The 24,289-nt window shown below is 50.5% G+C and overlaps 2 protein-coding genes and 1 pseudogene across 2 annotated transcripts; 1 reads left to right on the top strand and 2 right to left on the bottom strand.

Annotated features, from left to right (window-relative positions):
* Positions 1-1,880: 1,880 nt before the first annotated feature.
* LOC136507201 (luminal-binding protein 4-like) lies at positions 1,881-3,397 on the bottom strand (annotated as a pseudogene).
* Positions 3,398-10,190: 6,793 nt separating this feature from the next.
* Positions 10,191-16,942, bottom strand: LOC136507200 (uncharacterized). Its single transcript, XM_066502000.1, has 6 exons — positions 16,908-16,942; positions 13,016-13,211; positions 12,498-12,566; positions 11,635-11,704; positions 11,009-11,383; positions 10,191-10,661 (listed from the first exon to the last, which is right to left on the bottom strand). Exons 1-6 carry the CDS (start codon positions 16,940-16,942, stop codon positions 10,375-10,377), a joined length of 1,032 nt encoding a protein of 343 aa, XP_066358097.1. The 3' UTR covers positions 10,191-10,374.
* A 1,388-nt stretch (positions 16,943-18,330) lies between these two features.
* LOC136507198 (uncharacterized) lies at positions 18,331-19,561 on the top strand. Its single transcript, XM_066501998.1, has 2 exons — positions 18,331-18,576; positions 18,731-19,561. Exons 1-2 carry the CDS (start codon positions 18,331-18,333, stop codon positions 19,559-19,561), a joined length of 1,077 nt encoding a protein of 358 aa, XP_066358095.1.
* Positions 19,562-24,289: the final 4,728 nt, after the last annotated feature.

Raw genomic sequence — 24,289 nt, 5'->3', positions numbered from 1 at the left:
CTGGCGGCCAGGAGCGGCACAGCGGACGTGGCGGAGCTGCTGGCGCCCGGCGACACCTTCTTGGTGGTGCGGCGGAGGTGGATGATGAGCGCCTACCGGCGATTGGCAAGAAACAATCTAATCACTTCCTTGGAACCCACTTCCTTCGTGTGAAAGAGGTCGGAAGCCTGAGGGCGATATCTTGCATCCGAAGGCAAAGGAGGCTGGCTATTAATGCCAGGCTCAGCAAACAAGCCGACGTTCTGGTAAAGCCCGTGCTGGTGAAACCAAGCCGAGCCGAGTCTCAGGAGATGCAGCGCCGCGTCGTTTTCGCGAGCGTCTGATTCGTCGGTGTCCACGCGTCGCACGTTTAAGGATGCGGGCCCAGTTTCCACGCTGCCCAGTCCAGCCCAACAGACAGCAGCAGGCCGTAACAGGCCTATCCTCTCTCATATAGCCCAGCTCCAGCTGGAGGCTTGAGGCCTGGCCTGCCATTGACTCAAATTTTTATTTTTCTTTATGGCTCAACAAAATTGGGACCATCTGCTCAAAAAAAAAAAGGGTTGACCAGCAACTTGTTAACTAATAACTAAACAGAAATACTTTAGCAAAGAAGTAGCACTAAACAACAGTGTTTAACAGACCACAAAATCTCGATTTATAGATAGTTTACCAAAGTAAACCTCACTAGAATAATACTCCCTCTATTCAAATTATAAGATGTTTTGTCTTTTTTTTAAATACATTTATTTTTTATGTATATTATTATGTCAAGATATATAGCAAAAGCAATTTATCTAGAGAAACCAAACGTCTTATAATCTGAAATGGAGGGAGTAGTAGTATGTTATAGCTTTCACTTAATATACAAGCTATTGAAGTAAAGTGAGCCACATTATCAACTAACAGGTATCTAGATATCCACGTCAGCGAACCCTATCATCCACTATCTTTATTTATGGTAATAGTCTATCTCCTCATGCAAGCTAAACTACCAATATTATAATGCCACATAAGCCATCAGATTTTCATTCCAAACAAAAAAAAATCGTGCACTGTCATCCGTGACTCACACAACAACACATAGGGTCCAACAGGGGCGGATCTACAGTAGTAGCATGGGGGTACAGCAGCCCATTTCCAAACATATTGACGTATAATGAGCACTTTGCCGATCTGCCGAATACGAAACGACGCGTCACAGCGATACAACTCCTTCCTCAACCCCGCCCGCCGCCGCTGCAAAGACGGAAACCCTCGTCGTCGTCGTTCGGTCGTTGTCTGACGGCCGGCCGGCTGGCTGAGGCGCTGCTTGCCTGCTTCCGATTTCCGACCTTTCCTCCTGCCGTCTGCCCATCCTACACGCTACGCCAATATGCCCAGGAACTGCCAAACTGACAAGTTGCAAAGGGTAAAAATTCAATCTTGTTCTATTGCGATCACTGATCAATCATTTTTTTTTACCGGAATATTCCCATCAATAATGAGTTCTAGTTTGCGGAATCCCTCTTCTAATTTGACCGATTATTGCAGACTGCAGAACATCAAGGATCAAGTAGCATGAAGAGGAATAACAATCTTGCATCTCTATGGAATGCTCATGCTCAGAAACAGAAAGCACAAAAGGTGTCTTCTTCCACTCCAAATCAACTAATTATTCATGATCAGCAAGTAGGACCTGAAATTCCTTGTGAGGAAGAAATACATGAGACACAGGAGATGGAAGATCAAGAAGCAAGACCTAAAAATCCTAGTGACGAAGAAATACATGAGGAACAAGAGACAGAAGAGGGAATTTATGATGTTGATCGTCTTCCCCATGATCCTGGAAAGAGGATCCCCATCATCCAATATTCTGCCAATGAGCAAGATGCAGTGAGAAGAGGATATATTGCAAAAGGGCCATGCCAGCCATGTATGCACACTACCATTATGTGTCTAGATCCCTCGAAGACCTAACAACAAAACCTCTACTACTGTAAATATAATGAAGTCACTAAAGAGAATGGACGTAAAGTGCAGCTCCAAGAGCCATCGCTTCATCCGGTTTCCTCCGTATGTTAGGCTCCCTTCCATCAAAGTAATCCCTGACGAGGTTTTGAATCCTGGGTATCACGGCACTCCCACCGACCATAACAATCTCACCGATCTTGCTCTTGCTCCACTTTATACCACCTCTGTTCACCATGGCTGTTTCCACCAAGTTCATGACTTTGCGGAACAGATCATCATTCAGTTCCTCAAACTCCGACCGTGAGAGCGGCTCCGAGAAATCGACACCATCAACGAGGGACTCAACAATCACCTGGACATGATCTTGACTGCTCAATGCCTTCTTGGCATTCTCACATGCCGCCCTCAATTTGCCTAGACCGATCCTGTCCTGACTGATATCCACTCCGTGCTTCAGCTTGATGCGCTTGGCGAAGTAGTCCACGACCCTGTCGTCAAAATCGTCTCCTCCAAGGAAATTGTCCATCCGATACCCAAAGACTTGAAACCTGCCGTCCAGCAGCACCACAAGGCTCGCGTCGGACGAGCCGCCGCCGACACGCAAGACAAGCGCAGTGCCGCGCTCGCGCAGCTTCGTGTGCAGGCCGTGAGCGACGGCAGCAGCGGTCGGCTCTGTGACCGTCCAGACGACGTCCAGCCCGGCCATCTTGCCGGCGTACTCAGCCTCCCCGCTGTGTGCCGCGGCGAAATGCTGCGGGATGGTCATGACGGCGTACTCGACCGTGCGGCCGAGGTACTCCTCGGCCTTGTTCTTGAGCTCAGCCACTACCATGGACGCGACCCTCGCTGAACTCGAGCTGCTTGACTGAACCATCGCTGGCCATCACTTGGACGATCGCCGTGTCGTAATCTCTTGTACCGATCTTGTACCGCACGCGCTGGATGGCTCCCTGCACGATGTCCTCGTCGTACCAGCGGTTTCGCCTATTAACAGATCGAATAACGATACACACTAATCATGAATCCATCAATCAATTATATATAACCTAATATATATGTATTGTTTTTAGTGGAACGATATATACCTTAGCCCGAGCAAGCGTTTGAAACCGAAGATGGTGGCCTCGGGGTTGGCGGCGGCGTGGTTCTTGGCGGCCTCGCCGACGAGGGAAGTGCCGTTGTCGGTGAAGGCGACCCAGGAGGGGATGCAGAACTGGAACATGGTGTCGTCGTCGGTCGTCTTGCCGGAGCCGGTGTAGCCGGCGACGCAAGAGTTGGTGTTGCCTAGATCGATGACGACCACTTCTCCGGGCCGGTACCAGAACTCCCTCGGCCTACTGTCGGGGTACGTACTTGGGTCCTCGTCAAGGAGCATTTGGAGCCCGGGCGCCGTGGCCACCAGCACGCATACGAGGATGAGCACCGCCGGCAGAGTTACCGCCGGGCGGCGACCGCCAGCAGCCATTGCGACCAGAAGAATTACTAGGTCTCTTAGGTTTCGTTATCAGCTTCTTTTTTTTTTTGACACATCCGGTTAGGCCGAGTACGGTTTGGTTTGGAACTTTGGATAGCAAACATTGGTCGTGTCGTGTGTCCCTCGATCGGATCGGATCCGTTACGTAATACTGGACGACTCTGTTCAGCCAGCTCCGTGAGCAAGGGGCCCATGGCCAATACTCCGTTTGCAGATCAAATTAAAAGGGACGTGTTGACAGCCAAATATAATCGAGAGAGTAAAAGAACCAGAAAAACAAATTAAATTGAAGAAGATCAAATTTGGAACAATTGTACAAATTTCACCAGTTTCCTGAAACCGTCAAGGTAATTCTATTTCCCTGACGGTTTATTCGATAACCATCAAAAAATTTAAAACCGTCAGGGAATTTCATGTTTCCATTAGTCTGAGCTGATTTCGATAGTCCAATATTATTTCGAGTTTTTTTGTTGGGGACTCGCTCTATCTCAAAGGGTTAAACTTGTAAGTTCTGATACGACCATCCACCTCTATTTATATGACAGGATCATGGCTAATTGAGAAATCCATCTATCTCATCAATAAAAAAGGTTCAATCTACTGCACTTTTTTTTACCCTCAAACTCTTACAACCTATTGTTGTCCAACATTTTTCTATACAAGATTTACTAGAGTTCTAAATGGTCTTGCAGAACCTAGGACATCCCTGCTATGCTTTACCCTGATAAATCTTTGCGAGGTGGTTGTTCCGGGCGAAGAATGAGTGTCAGATCAGTCTCGCCAACACCCCAAGTCAGCATCGCCATTTATACCTATCTCACCTGCATGTCTCAATCATGTGCGGCCCTTGCAATCATGCATACTGTACGTGTAACCGAATTAGTGTCAGCACTTTTTTTATAACTACTGAAAACGAAAGGGAAAAATATTTTATCCCTATGTGGTTGTGTACAAACATCTTATATAATTTTACTATTATATGGTTGTTGTCCAAGAAAAGTGTGACGATACAAACAAGCTCAAGACACAAAGAAAGAGACAAGAAAAGGTATATATCTTATAGTATTTGTGATTTTTTTTTGTGAAACCATAGTATTTGTGATTTAGATGACAACACAAGTCTAAGACTAACACGAGTGAAAAGTGAGTTAGATTATACTAAGTCCTAGGAATGCAAGAGACGAAGTGGTGCAAAGATTAAAAAATTTAAAACCGTCAGGGAATTTCATGTTTCCAATATTATTTCGAGTTTTTTTTTGTTGGGGACTTGCTCTATCTCGAAGGGTTAAACTTGTAAGTTCTGATACGACCATCCACCTCTATTTATATGACAGGATCATGGCTAATTGAAGGATGCGTATGTAGCGGATACAGGGAGTGACTGAAGATTTGAAGAGCTGGTTCTCGTCCGCTTGGATGGAACACCGCCTCGTGCCCAGTCCGGCCCAGTTTCCACGCTGCCCAGTCCAGCCCAACAGACAGCAGCAGGCCGTAACAGGCCTATCCTCTCTCATATAGCCCAGCTCCAGCTGGAGGCTTGAGGCCTGGCCTGCCATTGACTCAAATTTTTATTTTTCTTTATGGCTCAACAAAATTGGGACCATCTGCTCAAAAAAAAAAAAGGGTTGACCAGCAACTTGTTAACTAATAACTAAACAGAAATACTTTAGCAAAGAAGTAGCACTAAACAACAGTGCTTAACAGACCACAAAATCTCGATTTATAGATAGTTTACCAAAGTAAACCTCACTAGAATAATACTCCCTCTATTCAAATTATAAGACATTTTGGCCTTTTTTTTAAATACATTTATTTTTTATGTATATTATTATGTTAAGATATGTAGCAAAAACAATTTATTTAGAGAAACCAAACGTCTTATAATCTGAAATGGAGGGAGTAGTAGTATGTTATAGCTTTCACTTAATATACAAGCTATTGAAGTAAAGTGAGCCACATTATCAACTAACATGTATCTAGATATCCACGTCAGCGAACCCTATCATCCACTATCTTTATTTAGGGTAATAGTCTATCTCCTCATGCAAGCTAAACTACCAATATTATAGTGCCACATAAGCCATCAGATTTTCATTCCAAACAAAAAAATCGTGCACTGTCATACGTGACTCACACAACAACACATAGGGTCCAACACGGGGCAGCTAATTAGCAAACGTTCACTCAGATGGGTTTTGAGCGAACGCTTTTCAGACACATGCAACTTTCCTTTTTTTGTAAAAAAATTTCCGCAACTTTTCTTTTTTAGAAAGTTTTCTATTTTTAGCAAAAGCTTTAGATCTATGGTTTTCTATAATTAATTTTTATAATTAATTGGAATCATTCATAACTGCAGTTTTTATGATCCAATTATAGTGGTGGACTAATTGTTTTATTATTAACTGTAGTAAGAATTTCATACTTTTTTCGCGTGCAGGCATATATGCCCGAATTTCATTAAGAGGACGGGAATGGTCAATAGACCTTACAATAAAGCCGTTAGCTGATGGTGGCGAGAGACCATCACCAAAGCAAACCGCAGCCTAGCTACTGGATTACCAAAAGTCGTATTACTAGACCACCTGGTTCTGCGACCATAAGCTAATCAAGTGAGCCAACGAAGAGTACCCTGCCTCACCTCCTGTGCGATTGCCGCCAAGTTGGACGTGATTCGGTTGAAGACCCTATTGTTCCGCTCCTTCCAGATTGTCCAGGTGATGAGCAGTAGCAGGGTATCGAACGGTGGCCGGCTGTCAGCACTCAGCCGTTCTCTCTGTCTCAGCCACCAAATTCCCAAGCTTTCCTCTGTCAGCGGCGTCAAGTCATGTAACCCCAAAGGTAGAAGCAACCTATACCAGAGTTGCCTGGTAGTCACACACCCCACGAACAAGTGATCACACGTCTCGGATGCCTGGCTGCACAGGTTGCAGTCATCTGAATCCTGTAGGCCATGCCGCAATCGTCGATTTGCAGTCCAGATCTTGCGGTGAAGCACCAACCACGTAAAAAACTTGACCTTCGGTGGAGCTTTAGTCTTCCCTAATTCCTTGGCACCAAGGAGCGCAGTTGATCCTTCGAAAAAAAGCTCTGTAGGTCGACGACACGCTGTACTTCCCATCAGGCGACCACTTCCATGTTAATCGGTCCGGCACATGCGGATCGAGAACGACGGCGCGTAGGTTTGCCCACACATGCAGGTACTGAAGGAGCACAGTGTCCGCACCATGAATTTCACGCGCCCACCGGTTCTGGAAGAGACCATCGATCGGATCGGATCCGTTACGTAATACTGGACGACTCTGTTCAGCCAGCTCCGTGAGCAAGGGGCCCATGGCCAATACTCAGCCAAATATAATCGAGAGAGTAAAAGAACCAGAAAAAACAAATTAAATTGAAGAAGATCAAACTTGGAACAATTGTACAAATTTCACCAGTTTCCTGAAACCATCAAGGTAATTCTATTTCCCTGACGGTTTATTCAATAACCGTCAAAAAAATTAAAAACAATCAGGGAATTTCATATTTCCATTAGTGTGAGCTGATTTCGATAGTCCAATATTATTTCGAGTTTTTTTGTTGGGGACTCGCTCTATCTCGAAGGGTTAAACTTGTAAGTTCTAATACGACCATCCACCTCGATTTATATGACAGGATCATGGCTAATTCAGAAATCCATCTATCTCATCAATCAAAAAGGTTCAATCTACTACACTTTTTTTTACCCTCAAACTCTTACAACCTATTGTTGTCCAACATTTTTCTATACAAGATTTACTAGAGTTCTAAATGGTCTTGCAGAACCTAGGACATCCCTGCTATGCTTTACCCTGATAAATCTTTGCGAGGTGGTTGTTCCGGGCGAAGAATGAGTGTCAGATCAGTCTCGCCAACACCCCAAGTCAGCATCACCATTTATACCTACCTCACCTGCATGTCTCAATCGTGTGCGGCCCTTGCAATCATGCATACTGTACATGTAACCGAATTAGTGTCAACACTTTTTTTTATAACTACTGAAAACGAAAGGGAAAAATATTTTATCCCTATGTGGTTGTGTACAAACATCTTACATAATTTTACTATTATATGGTTGTTGTCCAAGAAAAGTGCGACGATACAAACAAGCTCAAGACACAAAGAAAGAGACAAGAAAAGGTATATATCTTATAGTATTTGTGATTTTTTTTTGTGAAACCATAGTATTTGTGATTTAGATGACAACACAAGTCTAAGACTAACACGAGTGAAAAGTGAGTTAGATTATACTAAGTCCTAGGAATGCAAGAGACGAAGTGGTGCAAAGATCGGCGGAGAAACGACGCAAACACCAATAACGGAACCACTTCACAGCCCTATTTAACACAAGGTAGATTGGTAGAAGGCACCGCACAATTAATCTGCCGAGAAGAAAATGGGCTGCGGCAGAACATCTAGTGATTATCAGTAAGGTGGCAAAAGGAAACTTGCACTCACCGAGTCACCGTATGATATGGCAGAAAAATATAAGGGCATCTGCAACGGACCCAGCGAAATCGCTGGCTAATGTGGATGAACGAGAAATAAATTAGTATTGATCTGTAATCGTTCTCTCCTATTGGTTCCCACCTATTCATCTCTGTTTTCATCGAACGATGTGAAATTGAATAATCGATCGGCGACTTACTAGGTACCAGTGAGTTTTCTCTTTCCACCTTTTTGGCTTCCACGTCGGACTCACAGCCAGCGACGTCACTACCCCCTTGGGACACCCTAAGTAGTAGATCGTCTCGTGAATGGAAAAAGGCAACGAGTCATCCAATGCTTATGATTTCGCAGCTTGTTTCCTACGGCTAGTTGAGGTGAATGGGGTTATATATAAGGTTGTCTACACTGCATCCACCCTCTCAAGACATTTTTGTTCGCTTGAACTTATCATCCCTGCTTATTAGCCATGGTACACTGTTTTTCTCTCACAACAAAACAACATCAGCCGGCTTATCAACCGTAGAAATTAAACCATCAGCCGAACAACCCATTCAAAATTACATCCAAAATTAGGATAGACAATATTTTAATGCATCTTTGTTGAGAGTTAGTCCCTAGAGTCTGAGAGCTTTGAGTGATTGGGTCTTGATGCCCTTGTATCTTGACAATTCGGAGTGCAAGTCTTCATGACCTTCCAGTGAAGGTGAGGTAGCCTTCGAGTCGTCGACTCTCTCCATTCTTGGTGTGGAACGACAACGTGTTAGTGTGCAGAGGACAAGGAAGCATCTCTCCCTTAAATGGAGAAACCATGTAGTGGATACAACATCAAGGTGACCGTGACTAAGTGGATCTAGTGAGACTATGTGACTCACACCCGCCTTTGCTCTGTATTTGACACACCATGATCGAATTGGGTGACAGTAGTGGCAACTCTGAGACTTGATGACTCACAACACTTTGGTTGGCGAAGGCCTTGTGTGATAGTCCAACACTATAGTAACCATCGGGTGGCATAGGGAGATTTTGTGACTCCATTGGTTTTGGTCGAGCGAACACCGCAATCGAGAGAGACTTATTGATTGGGAGCATACCTCGATAGATCTCCAACATAGACTAAGGGTTGTGTTTTAGCAACCAATAGCACAGGATGCCAAGAGTTTATCCTCTCTATCCTTTGCTCTTTACTTATCATACTTGTGTAATATTTACCTTTGTAAGATTTAGTTATAGACTGGTTGTTAGGATTGGCTATATATGTTAATAAACTCTTTGTGGGTTGTTGGTAAGATAAAAGTGCACTAGAAAAACGTTAATTGCACGTCATACTAGAGTTAGAGTAGTTTATGGGTTCTCTAAGAGCATCTCCAAAGAGTGTTTCTAAAATTCACCTCTAAATCATCATCATTTGGAGAGGCATCTGCATAAAAATCACTTAATATATGTTCCTCCCCCCACGCCCCCTCAAACAACTTTTCTGTATCTTATATTCTTGTATACACTTTAGAGAGTCATTTTCGTATCTATCTTTGGTTAGCGAGAAATTCAAAATAGAGGATGACTATATTTGGATATAATCATTTAAAGAACCGGTTGAAGGTTACTTTAAAATAGAAAAACTCTATTCCTAAAAATTAGGAAGGATATAGAGAATCTCTTAGAGTTGCTATAATGGTAGTTAAATTTGACCCCTAGGATCTATGTTTTGTTTAGACCCAATTCACAGACCCCCCCCCCTCTTGGGTGCTGACAGAACCTAGTTGCGTCCATAAAAATCTACAATTTTGCCTTGCCAAAACAAAAAAGGTCTTGCTTCAAAATGGGAAATATTTTTTGGTCACATAACCATTATTGAACGAAGATTATTACTCTGCTGACACAATTGACCAAAGCCAAAACTATAAATATGTTTTTTTATAGCTGTGGTGTGTGCTCCAAGTTTACTTTTACACAGCTCATCTCTCAGACCGGAATAAAATTGATGGGGAAGGCTACCGCCGTCAGCACACGCTAAAAACATATGGACTAGTGCATATGATGGGAAATCATTTCTACTACCAGACGTACCTACACCAATCCTATAACCAGTATGGGTATGGCCCCAATCCTATAACCAGATGGGTATGGCCGAGCAGGTATTAAGCTTGCCGTTTTATATCGGGTGACCCCAATATGGTACTGAACCAGGCTAAATATATCTCCTGATTCCAGTGCGAACTTCAGTTCCGTTTTCTTAGCTTCCCTTACCATGGCGAGAAACCGGTGGCCGTACACAATCTCTGGCGAAACACAAATAATGTTGTTTTTTTTTGTTGTTGCAAAAGATTAAACTCAACTTCAACTGAGGGCTTGTCAAAAACATTTATCCATCTGTACCTAATCTGATATCAGCACAGCAGCTGAACAATGTCAATTTTGTACCCGTGCAATTAATGTAAGCATGATCATACTAGACACCTATCCTAACATCTCCGTGCAGTTCTATAGATACATCGAGGATCATATTTTCAAGATGATGAAATTCTTCTCTCCTTAAGCTTTTTTGATGGTGACGATGAAGCGATGATGGATCGCTGGCGCCCAACCTGAGGCTCACCTTCGTAGGATGATGTTCGGCGTTGCTCACTTGTATTAGCTGCTGTGGACCTCCAGAAATACCATAAGCAAATAAGAGCCATCACACTGAACAAGGTAACAGCTATCCATATACCCTTGCTATTGCTAGTGTCATGTACGTGAACCACTTCACTGTCCGCAGAGATGTCCACAGAAGAAATGTTTGTCTTTGTACACTCTGCTTAGAAAAAGATTAAAAAAAAAAGCTATTAGTAGGCACAAATTATTATTACACCCTCTATCCTGAATATAAGGCGCGATTAGACTTGGTGAGGCCACCTATATATAATTTCTCTTATAATATATAATTTATAGGAACAAAAGTTTGATCATTACAAAACATTTCTAAATTCAAGGATCTAATGTAACTACTTTTGTAATACAAACTTTTGATATAATTAGGCTAATTATTAGTCAAAGATAACAAAGTTTTAATTTTGAAATACATGCATGCCTTCAGGGACCAATGGAGTAACTGAGATAGCAAGTATTTTGAGCTTCAAGGAACAACAAATAAGCATGTACCTGCTGAGCAGTCCTCCATATGAAATGTTGACCATTTGGAGATGATATGTCTATCCTTTCCATTGCACAGAATATATGTGGTACCTAGTTCAGGAGGTCCCCATCTTTCTTTCATATAACGGCAAAGGCAACAAGCCCCACTCTCATCACTTGCTGGAACTTGGTCAATTGCATATAATAAAGCATTGCAGCATGTCTGTGAGGACGAGGATGGCTTCCATACACCGTTTGGTTGCATACATGATAACACGGCAACGCTTGTCAAGTCATAACGACATGTGCCCTCTTCAGATCTTTGTGTATCTGTGGCTGAATAGGCTCCAGATGATGATAGAAGCATTGTGAGCAGCAACACCCACAACCAAGACTTTTGGACTACCAATCAAAACAAAGCAAAAACATGTAATATCAGTATGTTTGTATTTTTTTAGAACACAATGTACTTAGCAATTGGAAAGGGCATGTAACTCAATGACAAAACTGAATGGAAGAATCAAAAGTAAAATAAACTTACGACCTTTTTAGCCATTCAATTTATTGTACAGTTTGAAAAGAATGAGGACATTAACAATGTATTGAATATATCCAATGCAAAAGGTAGTCCAATAAGAAAGAGCGAAACGCACAGCATGTGACATTGGCATTAGGAGTATTTATCTCTGCATCAACAACTGAAACCTTTCTACGCCTCATTGCCTGCATTGTAGAGATTACTACTCCAAATCATTACACTCTGATGAACAGTAGCAGAAAGATTTACTATAAGATTCCTAGGTTTTATGATCTAAAAAATACTGGAAGTTAAAACAAATTTCATCTGAAACTGAAGTTGATGTCACAGCACAATAGCACATACACCTTTTCTTAAAACTTGGCAGCTGTTGTTCCATTCATTTAAACAAACAAAGCATGCTCAAACAAGTTTAAGCACCAAATAAGATAGGGCAAAACCTCCACACAATATCACTATGCATATTTCTCAAGATTTTCTTTGGCAAATGTGCATCACTAAAATAAAGGTAGATTAAGTAGCATTGGCAGATTAAAACTTCTTAGAATATAAAGATAGGAAAAAAAGACAATCCCAGACATACCAGTAAACATATAGCCAGCGGCGGATCCACAGGGGGGGGGGGGGGGGGGCTGGGGGGGCTCCAGCCCCCCCCCTAATTTCTTGATTTCAAGCCTAATCACTGTAGCAAAAGCTTGATTTCACCCTTAAATCTTCATGCAAATCAATATCTCCATTGTTTTAGCCCCCCCCTTATCCCGCATCGTGCATCCGCCACTGCATATAGCAAGGGAGAAGATCTCATAGATGAATATTGATCCAATTTACAAGACTTAGTATAGCACAGTTAGCCATAAATTGTTATACGTGTAGCATAAAGCAGTTGTAAATAAAACTGCGCAGCAAGATAATTGGTAGGATCACGTGCACATATATATAACCAAAAAGCGAAGGGGTTGGGGCGTCCGCTTGTCTTACAGCCATTTTAGAAGGGGTAGTAGCCCGATACTCTTGGGAATCAACCGTGCAGTCCATTACCATGTATCCCTGAAAAAAAATTTCGGACAGATTAGAATAATCATTCAGTCATGAATGGGCAATACGCTATTGTGGAAACCGAAGAACAGGAAACGGATCCGAAGGGATGAGCCCCAACCATACGATCGCACAGGAGAAATTTGTTGAAATTTTACAGAGGATCCTTTCAAATTTCTATCAAAGTGTGGGGATGGGATCCACAAAAAGCAAGGTGCAGACGGGAACCAACCAAAACTGCGACGAGCAAATTGGGGGTAGCGAAGCACACAGTGACACAGCACACACCCGGACACCCCACCCCACCCCAGCGACCCACAAAATGATGCAACTAGAGCGGCAGTGCTTTCCCGCCATGGATCGCCCAGCGCAGAAGTCCCGATCGAATCGGCGGAATCAAACGACGAAACCGCGGCGAGATTGGGATTGGAGTGAGATCGGCGAGGGGATTGTTTGCATACCATCAGTTCGCCTACTTGCGGGCGGAGCGGAAGGGAAGCCCCTCGTTGCTGCGGCGCGACGATCGCCGACCCGACGTTGCTTCTCCGGGAAGCAACCGCCTTCACCGCGCCTCCGCGACGCCGCGGGTTTAAAGCAAGGGGAGAAGCAGGGTTTAGAAGAGAAATCCGGCGACACTGGTCACTGGCCCAGTTGCCACTGATAAGCCAAAGTGAAAGCAGAGTGAACGTGGGCCGAGTGAGGCCGAATTGGCCCGTCAACAAAAACAGTCGCCAGCCTACTAAACCGGACGATTGTTGAACTCAATTTTTTAAAACCCTTTCGTTTTTTTCTGCACGAAGTTTTTAGAATTTTGGTTTGAAAAAAGTTTTTAGAAAATTAGTTTACTAGCAATATACACGTGCGTTCCTACGGGTGAACACCTGTTTTAAATCTGACAAGCCTACAAACAATATTATGTCTTGTCGGTGTTTTGGACCGACGGGCCCTCAACCAACTAGTAAAAAACGTACTGCGTGCCCCTAATCCCGGATGGTGATGCAAAAAGACACAAGATTTATACTGGTTCGGGCAATGGGTGCCCTACGTCCAGTCTGAGAGATCGATCTTGTATTCCTTGCACTGAAATGCTCGCAGTATGGGGTTACAAGCAGGGCGAGAGAGGGAGCTAGTCCCATATCTCTGCGCGGAGTGGCGTGGATCGCTTGAGGAGTTGATTTCGGGCAGTGGAGAAGCGTGCGTGTTTCGGAATGTCGAGTGTGCGTTCGTCTACCTCGTGAACCTGTGTGCCTCTCCCCTGAAACGGCCCAAATCCCTCCCTTTTATAGTTGAAGGGGGGACAGGGGTGATACATGTGTTAGCTATGTGGCGTCGTGCGAATAGAGATGGCATGTCCGAGCCCTGTAGCCTATTACTATGGCGGTATGGTTGGTGGAGTGGTCCTGCCCTTGAAGTGCTGGAGCAACACGCCGGTCACATCCGAACTTTGTGCGACGTGAGAGCTCCAGTGATGGCTAGACGCAGGGCCTGACGAGCGACGTGCTGGTTGCTGTGCGTTGACTGCGTGAAGAGCCGAGGCCCAGTTGGTGCCGAGGCCGAGCCGTCATAGGGGGCTCAGCAGGCGCGAACCCCGAGGTTGCCAAGACCCTGAAGTAGACTGCCGAGGCATGGAGGGAGCAGTTGGTTCTATACACTGACTTCGAGGCTATAGTAACCTGGACTTGACTCCGCACGCCGCATTGTTTCTGGAGCAGGGGTTAGGTAGCACAACGCAGTACAGGCGCCGGTCGTGGCACAGTACCGAGCACAGTGGTTGGTGACCCCTATCCTGTCCTAACCCGGGTGGCACGGCTTCGATGTGACTGGCGTCCAGTCGGCCACGCCGCTGTGTCGAGCCGTCGTTTGGCTGATATCATGGGAGCAGTCGTACGCGCCGATCGGACGCGACGTCTTTGTCCGAGAAGTTGGTCGAGGCGGAGGCGATAGGGTTGTTTTGCCGAGCCGGCCTTGAGCGAGGCAGAGAATCGGCGTCTCGTCCGAGGCTGTACGCGCAGGGCCTCGGGCGAGACGGAAAATTGGTTCCTCGGCCGAGGCCTTTCGCGCGAGGCCTCGAGCGAGATGGAAAACTGGTAGGCCATCCGAAGCCTCTCGTGCGAGGCCTCTAGTGAGGCAGAGAGTAGGTGGCTTCGGACACGGCCAGGGTTTGTTCAATAGTTGCCCCTTGGCTTTGACTTTGACGGAGTCTAAGCGATTTTTTCGATTGTTGCTTAGGTGACCCCTTTTCGTGGTACCCGACAGTAGCCCTCGAGCCTCAGGGAGAGTGTGAGCGCTCTCTTTGAGGTTTTGACGAGGCTCGGCTTGCAGCAGCTCCTGGCAGGATGGTGTTTCGTACTCGAGGCCTCGGTGGGTGCACGCGAGCGCACCCGCCGGGTGTAGCCCCCGAGGCCCTGGAGGAATGAATTTATTCCTCCAGGGGCTTTTCTTGCGTTGTGAGAGGGGTTTTATTGCATTTGCTGGGCCCATGAGTGCGAGTTCGGGTCGCTGAGCCTCAGCAAGGTTGCAGGAAGAGCCCCCTAGCCTCTGCGTGGAGCGAGAGGGCCGTCAGAGGTTCCCCTGGCTTTTTGTGCAGCCCTCACGTATCCTTTTCATTTAGAAGGAGGGGTGGAGGGTGCCATGCTACCCTCGGTGGGCGCGAGCAGTGACACCCCCGGTGAGCTGTTATCGGGTAAGTCCGAGTGGAGGCCCGAGCCCCATTCGCTAGGGGTCGGCTGGCGGTCCAAAGACGCACTCCAAGAGTACCAGAGGGTTTCTCTAGTGGGTGCCGAGGCCGTTCGCTGGGCCCCGGGGGCTCAGTGCCTCCATACGGTGGGATCCCATTCGGAGACCTCCATGTCGGTCTCGGACACGACTTAGGGCATCCGTTGCGATCGTTTGCTCAGGCCTCAGCCATGCACGGGCTCGCCCCTAGTCGTCCCTGACTCTGTTGCCCTGGGGCGGCTGTCGAAACCCTCGGGGGCCTAGCCTTCGAACCCCTGGACCGTAACGGGCTCGATGCCCTTTATCGTGTTTTTTCGAGTCTTCGAGTGCGAGCTTGGGTTGCTTGTCTTCGTCTTAGGTGCAGAAAGAGCCCCCAAGCCTCCGCACAGAGCGAGAGGGCGGTCAGGAGTTCTCCTGGCTTTTTGTGCGACCCTCGCGCATCCTTTTTGTTTGGACGGAGGGGTTGTTTATCGAGCCCCTTCGAGTGCGAGCCTAGGTCGCTGGGTCTCGGCAAAGTTGCAGGAAGAGCCCCCGAGCCTCTGCATGGAGCGAGAGGGCGATCAAAAGTTCCCCTGGCTTTTTGCGTGCCCCTCGTGCATGAGGGTTTGTTTGCCGAGCCCCCCTCGGGTGCGAGCCTAGGTCGCGGGGTCTTGGCATATTTGCAGGAAGAGCCCCGTAGCCTCTACACGGAGCGAGAGGGCCATCAGGGGTTCCCCTGGCTTTTTGTACGACCCTCGCGCAACCTTTTCATTCAGAAGGAGGGGTTGTTTGCCGAGCCCCCTCGAGTGCGAGCCTTGGTCGCTAGGTCTCGGCAAGGTTGTAGGAAGAGCCCCTTAGCCTCTGCATGGAGCAAGAGGGCCGTTAGGGGTTCCCTGGCTTTTTGTACGACCCTCGCGCTTCCTTTTTGTTTGGAAGGAGGGGTGGAATATGCCAGGCTACCCTCGATGGGCGCGAGCGGTGGCACTTCTGGTGAGCTGTTATCGGGTAAGTCCGAGTGGAGGCCCATGCCCCATTCGCTAGGGGTCGGCTAGCGGTCCAGAGACACACTCCAAGAGTACCAGAGGGTTTCTCTAGTGGGTGCTAGGGCCGTTCGTTGGGCCCCGGTGGCTCGGTGGCTCCCTACGGTGGGATCCCATTCGGAGACCTCCCTGCCGGTCTCGGACACAACTTAGGGTGTCCCAAGCGTTTCGCTTGCTTGGGTCTCGGCCCCGTATGGGCTCACCTATAGTCGTCCCTAACTCTGTTACCCTAGGGCGGCTGTCAAAACATTCAGGGGCCTAGCCTTCAAACCCCTGGACCATAGCGGGCTCAGCGCCCAGTTCCTTTGTCTGAAAGGAATTGGGTGGGGGATATTCCCTCCTCCCATCGGTTCGACAATAGCAGGCACGCCTTTTGAGGTGACTTTCTCGAGGAGGCAGAACGGCGCCTACCACTACAGTGGTCGGACGCGACACCATGTCAGCGGATGGAACATAACTGTTCACGCGATTAATGAGGGAAAGGTGGGTACGTGGGCGGTAAAATTGGATCTGGATTAACTATGCCGGATCTAGGGGAAACTTTCTCGATTTCGTCGCCCGCCCATTTCACCTCCTTCCTACATAAATACGCAACGAGCCTCTCCCCTCTCCTCCTTACCTTGCCTGCATTCGCCTTTGCCGCCCTTGCGCCATTGCTAGAATAGAGAGCGCCGGGGAGAAGGAGAGAGAGGCGAGATAGAGAGAGCGAGAGAGGCTCACCGTTGTAGTCGTATTCTCCATCGCACCCATGGTCGGCGCCGTTGTCGTTGAGGCGGATTCTTAGGGTCAGTCCGACGTCACCGTGGAGACGCTTCAATCGCTCGTCGACGGCGGACTTCTTCGCCCGGTTACCGACCCCAATAGGCCAGAGTGGATTGCTCCGTCGGGCGAGCCGGAGCCGAGGCCACGCGATGGCTACGTCGTGAGCTTCGTGTCCTTTCACGAGCGCGGCCTCGACTTGCCGGTGGATCGATTCATGCGGGCACTCCCGCACTACTACGGCGTGGAGCTCCACAACTTCAACCCCAACTCCATCGCACAGGCGGCCATCTTCATCGTCGTCTGCGAGGGGTACATGGGGATTGCTCCCCATTGGGAGTTGTGGCTCCACCTCTTCCGGACGGGGCATACCACCAAGCCAACAGACACGACGGGTGCGAGGAGGGCGGTGAGGGCCGATGGCTGCACTCTCCAAGTGCGCCAGGATCGGCAGCACCTTTACATCCTGGCTCAGCTCGCCTCGACCAATCGCCGCTGGTATACCAGCTGGTTCTACCTCCACAACGACGATGGTGGGCTTCCCCCTTACACCGGGTGGATCGTGGAGAGTTGTCCGGAGAAGTGGAGGTATGGCGTCCCGAAGGAGGATCAGCCCAAGCTACAGCCACTCCTAGAGGGACTGGAGAGGCTGCGCGGCCGTGGCCTCACGGCGGCTGTGGTCGTGGCAGCCTTCCACCGTCGGAGGGTGCTGCCGCTGATGGCTCGACGGCGGCGCCTGTTCGAGATGAGACCGGATGAGCCGATCGAAGGCATCCAGATGTTCGCCTCCGCCCTCCCCGATGAGGAGATTCTACATCGGGTGAGGAAGACGGTGGATGGGAAGCTGAGGAGCGGTGGTCTAGCCCCTATCACGATGCGCCCATCGTGGGGGTACTTTTCTTTGGTAAGTCACACGCTGCTGCGGCCCCCGATGCCTCCTCATTCCTTACTATTTTCCGGTCCTTTATTTGCGTTCGCCATTCCTACAGGGCATGAGGGACGTGCGAGCCTCCCCACCGCTTGTTCCTAAGGATGCAGCGCGGCGGGCGGTGAACCAGGCGCACGCCGAGGCGCAGAAGAGGTGGAAGGACGCCAAGGAGGCAAAGCGTACGAGGAAAATCCTCGTGCGCGAGGGACTAGAGAAGCGCCGCCGGCAACAAAGGTAGGACGGTCTTCCGTTGGAGGCGTCCCCGTCGCCGTCACTGTCGACGGACGCTTCGGATGGAGATGACGTGGGCAAGATGGGGCGGGGTCCCCTAGATCATCTCCCTGACATCGGGGAGATGGTGCCCGGGGCGTCGGCAAGCAGCCCGGCGCTCCCAGGAGGAGGAGGAGGAGACGCCTCGGGGCCAGTGATCGCCCGCCCTGGGGTCGAGGCCGACACGCCCGAGGCGCGGGCGTTGGGAAAGCGCACCGTCAGCCCGATGGGCTCGACGGCAGCGGTGGAGCAGGTGGCGGCAGGGGCGACGCAACTGCCCCCACAGAGGACCGATGGGGCGCCGGGGTCTGTCGAGGACCGGCCGGCGCCGGTGAATACAGAGGTCGTGCCTCTACCACCGCCACCACCTTCATAGAGGAGGGTCGTCGTGCCAAAGCGGTTGCAGCCCCGCTTGAGGTAAGCGTATTTTCGGTAGAGTTGCAGCATTTTCCGTTCATTCTTTAGTCTCATGCTGACCCCGTAAGTATCTCATCTTCAGCCAGAAGCATCCTACGGAGGTGCCCACCTTGGCACCACTTAAGGCGCTCAAGGTGAGGCCCAGCTCCACTGCCCACTGGGTGGTGGAGGCGCAAGCCACCATACAACATGGCGCAGCATCGGCGAGGGCCGACCCGAAGGAGCCGGTCGCCCAAGGAGGGGCTGCCGAGGCGACCCCGACACAGACGGGGGAGGGAGCGCCTCCGTCCCGCGAGGCCGAGGCTCGTGAGTTAGATGGGGCCAAGGCGCCCTCAGTTACCGAGGCCACCGAAGTCAAGGCCCCCTGGGCCTCCGAGGCCGAGGCGACGGAGGCCGAGGCGCCCAGGACTGCCGAGGCCGCAGCGGCGGGGGCCGGAGCCCCCGGGACCACCGAGGCCGACGTGATTGCGGCGAAGCCATCAGCCCAGGCAGTGGAGATGAAGGCGGTGGAGGCCTCGGTGGCGCCCCTGGTCCTAGGCCTACCACTGTTGCGGGGGAGCGTCCGGGAGGCGGAGGTCCATCCGATCTCCTCCGACGATACTTCCCAGGCGCAGGAGGTGGTCGACGCCGAGGTGGCTGGCTTCGTGGAACAGCCGGCTCCGACCCTAGGCGAGGGAAGCTCGGCCCTCGTGTGGGTACGACCCGAGCCCCACGGGTGGGATCACTCGCATGTCCTATGGCAGAGCCGGGATGACCCTGAAGGGGAGCCTCTGTTCGCCCTCGAGGATGCGGCCGAGGGCGGGCGCTGGGACACCTTCGAGCAATACCGCCAGTTGGCGGAGCGGTCACTACGGACGGCGCTGTCCATGGTGGCCGATGATCTGCCCGGGGTCGCATAGGTTCGCGCCTTCTTTTCTCATGTGGTGTCGTCTTTTTCTGAGTTTTCTTGTAGTGAATGACCCCTGTTCTGCTTACCCAGGAGCTCGAGACCCGGTCTCTTGGGAAGTCAGTCTTTCTCCGGTGGGAGAGGGACGTCTGGGACCAGCTCCAGCAGTAGAAGGACCTGCTCGCTCATGCCAACGAGCTTCTGTCGGCGCGGAGCGCGGAGGTGGAGGACCTCCACTTACATGGTACTGATATGAAGGCTACTGCGGCGGTGGCTCAAGAGCAGGTCGCCCCCTTGGCGGCACGGGTCAAGGAGTTGGAGGAGGAGCTGACCCGCGTGGCCGGTGATCGAGACGCCTTCAGGTCCTGGGCTGGAGAAGCCACGGCCTCTGTCAAGGCCCTTGCTAGACAGCTAGGATGGAGCAGGGTGCGCACCAGCTAACGAAAGGTGCCTTGGACGAGGCCCTCAAGGCGGCTGAGGCTTCTCGGACCGAGGCTATGGTCTGGAGGGGAAAGGCCGAGGGTGAGTCTTATTCCCCTTGTTTTATTTGTTTTTCTTGTGTTTGGCCCCTAACTCCTTGGTATGATACAGAGCTGGAGGGAGAGGCTTCCAGGGCGGCCGAGGCTTCCCAGGTCAAGGTCTAATGCCTAAAGGAGAAGGCTGAGGCTTCTCGGGTCGAGGCCCAGTGCTGGAAGGAGAAAGCTGAGGCCTCCTAGGTCGAGGCCCGACGCTGGGAGGAGAAGGCCGAGGGTGAGTCTCGTAGGCTTCCGCCCCTATTTGGCTTGTTTTCCTTTGTGCTCAACCCCATTCTGTTTCTTTTGGCGCAGAGCTAGAGAAGGAGGTCACCCAGGCAGCCGAGGCCTCCATCGCAGTGCAGGCGGTGCTTGAGACCGAGATCGGGGAGCACAATGTGCTGAAGAGCGCCACCCGTGCTGCCTGCGAGGCCCTAGAGGTTGAGGGGGTCTAGTCAGGCCGCTCCCTCGGGAGCCGCCTGATTGCGTTGAGCGGCCAAGTGCGCGAGCGACTCCGAGGGGCGCTGCACACGGGCGTTAAGCGTGCCCTGACCGTCATCGCCTCGCACTACATCGGCATCGATCTCAAGGCCATCAGCGATGGCTACGTCCTGCCTGATGATGAGGAGGAGGCTGATGAGGAGGTTGCGAAGCTGATGGAGGCAACGAAGGGCCCCGGCACGGCGTTGGCCCAACTGTTTGAAGAGGAGGTGGTCCCTCCCACGTCATTCGCCGATGCTGGAGACCCTGAGCCTTGACCTGGGCCCGAGAGGCCATGTAAATAGATTAGGGATTATGTTACCCTATCATAACGCTGGTGGCCGTCGAGGCCTTTTTAAAGTAATCGTGCGTCTACGCTTCTTTAATCGTTTTTCATTGTATTTTCGAGCCTCTGCCCTCCGTCTCGTCTCTGAACAAATCCCTTGCAAAAAACTTCCTCGGAGCCTGAGCCGCCCCCTGGGCAAAAGGTGGTGAGGGAGTGCCATAGCCCGGAGGCGTAGGCCGTCTCGCGACTCAGCCGGCCTTCTGGCCTTGAGGCAGCTTTTTGATCCTTAGGTTTTTTCACAATTAATTTGTTAGAGCACGCTAGAGAGTTTGGCGTAGGAATTTTTTCGAAAACGATTGAAAAAACAGTGCGTGGGACTTAGGGGGGGAGTCCCCCCTTCTAGCCCCTGAGGGAGGCTCGGTTCTACAGAGGCAGAGCTGAGTCTCCCTTATGGTGTTATCGTACTGCCGAGACCCGTGATGGGCTCGGGGGGTTTCTCAAAAAATTAGAACAACTAAAGAAAGCTTCTTAATTGTATTCCGAGAAACAATGTATACAATGCTTGGAAATTTAAGGGTAAAAGCGACATAGCTGTTCTATGTTCCAAGCGTTGGTGAGGATTTCGCCCTTCTCGTTGGCTAGCATGTAGGTCCTGGGCTTCAGCACTTGGGTGACGATGTACGGTCCTTCCCATGGTGGGGTCAGCTTGTGGCGGCCCTTGTTGCTCTACCTCAGCCTCAGCACCAGGTCGCCCACCTTCAGGTCTCGGCTTCGAACGTGCCGGGCTTGGTAGCGCCGTAGAGCTTGCTGGTATTTGGCCGAATGTAGCAACGCAACGTCTCGGGCTTCCTCTAGTTGGTCGAGGGCGTCCTCGCGGGTAGTGCGGTTACTCTGCCCGTTGTAGGCCCGAAGCCTCGGGGAACCGTACTCCAAGTCGGTGGGGAGGATGGCCTCGGCTCCATAGACCAGGAAGAACGGTGTGAACCCCGTGGCTCAGCTTGGGGTATTCCTTGGGCTCCAGATGACTGACGGGAGTTCGGCAAGCCATTTCTTGCCAAACTTCTTCAATCGGTTGTATATTCTCGGTTTGAGGCCCTGTAGGATCATGCCATTGGCATGTTCTACTTGGCCATTTGTACTAGGGTGTCCCACGGCCGACCAGGCCACACGGATGTGGTGGTCGTCACAGAATGTCAAGAACTTTTGGCCGGTGAATTGCGTCCCGTTGTTAGTGATGATGGTGTTCGGAACCCCGAACCTATGGATGATATCAGTGAAGAACAACACCGCTTGTTTGGATTTGATTTGATTGATCGGACGAGCCTCGATCCACTTGGAGAACTTATCGATTGCTACCAACAGATGGGTGTAGCCCCCAGGGGCTTTCTGTAGAGGCCCAACCATGTCCAGCCCCCACACGGCAAAGGGCCATGTAACGGGGATGGTTTGGAGGGCTTGGGCCGGGAGGTGCATTTGCCGTGCATAGTACTGGCATCCCTCGTAGGAGCGTACTAGCTTGGTGGCGTCGATAACCGCCGTCGGCCAGTAGAACCCTTGGCGGAAGGCGTTTCCGACGAGCGTTTGAGGCGCTGCATGGTGCCCGCAGGCCCCTGCGTGCAAGTCCCAACGTAGGGCTTGTCCTGCCTCGGTGGTGATGCATCGCTGGAGGACGCCCGATGGGCTTCGTTGGTACAACTCGCCGTTGCTAAGGACGTAAGTCTTGGCTCGTCGCGCAAGCCGTTTTGCTTCGGTCCTGTCTGTAGGGAGCTCTCCTCGGACGAGGCAATCAAGGAACAGGACCCGCCAGTCCGTGCCCTGGTTGGCCTCAGGAGGCTCTGCGTTTACTTCCATAACCTCGGTCTCGGCCACGGGGGTTTCGGCGACCGAGGGGGCCTCGAGGCCTGTGGTGGGCTCAACCGGTGGGCCCTCTTCCGCTGCCGAGGCGTAGTCGATAGAAGGCTTATGGAGATCTCTAGCGAAGACATTCGGGGTACCGGGGCCCATGCCGACGCCATCTTTGCCAGTTCATCCGCGGCCTCGTTGAATTTTCACGCGATGTGGTTGAGTTCAAGACCGTCAAACTTGTCTTCAAGGCGACGTACCAGCCTGCAGTATGCCTCCATCTTGGGGTCATGGTAGTTCGACTCCTTCATCACCTGATCGACAACGAGCTATGAATCGCCCCGTACGTTGAGACGCCGTACCCCAAGTTCGACGGCGATCTGCAAGCCGTTGACGAGGGCTTCGTACTCGGCTGCGTTGTTGGAGGCAGCGAAGTGGAGCCGAATCATGTAGCGCATGTGTACTCCTAGGGGTGAGATGAAGAGCAGACCCGCGCTCGCCCCGGTCTTCATCAGGGACCCGTCGAAGTACATGGTCCAGTATTCCGCCTGGATTTGGGCAGGTGGCAGTTGGGTGTCGGTCCATTCTGCCACGAAATCGGCCAAGACCTGAGATTTGATTGCTTTTCGAGGCGCAAAGGACCAAGCTTCCCCCATGAGTTCGACGGCCCACTTGGCAATCCTACCTGAGGCCTCCCGGTTATGGATTATCTCCCCCAGGGGGAAAGACGACACCATGGTTACCGGGTGGGATTCGAAGTAGTGGCACAGCTTGCGTCGAGCCAAGACTACGGCATAGATCAGTTTCTGGATGTGGGGGTAGCGTGTTTTGGTCTCGGTGAGTACTTCGCTGATGAAGTAAACAGGTCGTTGGATGGGTAGAGCATGCCCTTCTTCCTGCCTCTCGACTACTACGGCCTCACTGACCACTTGGGTCGTGGCGGCGACGTAGAGCAAGAGAGCCTCGCCCTTGGCTGGCGGTACTAGAATGGGTGGATTGGTGAGCAATGATTTGAGTTTGGCGAGGGCTTCTTCGGCCTCGGGGGTCCACGAAAAGCGTTCTGATTTCCTCAAGAGGTGGTACAGAGGCAAGCCTTTTTCGCCAAGGCGCGAGATGAAGCGGCTCAGGGCAGCAAGGCATCCCATAACCTTCTGTACTCCCTTGAGGTCTCGGATCGGCCCCATGTTGGTCACGGCCGAGACCTTCTCCGGTTTGGCTTCGATGCCGCGTTCCAAGACTATGAATCCTAAAAGCATGCCTCGGGGGACCCCGAAGACACACTTTTCGGGGTTAAGCTTGATGCCCTTTTCCCTGAGGCATGTGAAGGCTATTTCCAAGTCGTCGACGAGATCACTGGCCTTCCTGGACTTGACCACGATGTCGTCCACGTAGGCCTCGACGGTCTTCCCGATGTGCTCGCCAAAGACATGGGTCAAGCATCGCTGGTATGTGGCCCCTGCGTTTTTTAGGCCGAACGTCATAGTCACATAGCAGTACATGCCAAATGGTGTGATGAAAGAAGTCACGAGCTGGTCGGACTCTTTCATCTCTTACATGCCAAGTCGCGACAAAACAATGAAGATAAATTTTATATGTAAATTGTAGACCTCGATGAAATCTA

Source organism: Miscanthus floridulus, chromosome 15, assembly GCF_019320115.1.
Source record: "Miscanthus floridulus cultivar M001 chromosome 15, ASM1932011v1, whole genome shotgun sequence".
Classification (NCBI taxonomy): Eukaryota; Viridiplantae; Streptophyta; class Magnoliopsida; order Poales; family Poaceae; genus Miscanthus; species Miscanthus floridulus.
The sequence above is the reverse complement of the archived record's forward strand: the minus strand, read 5'-3'. Positions and strand labels throughout refer to the sequence as shown.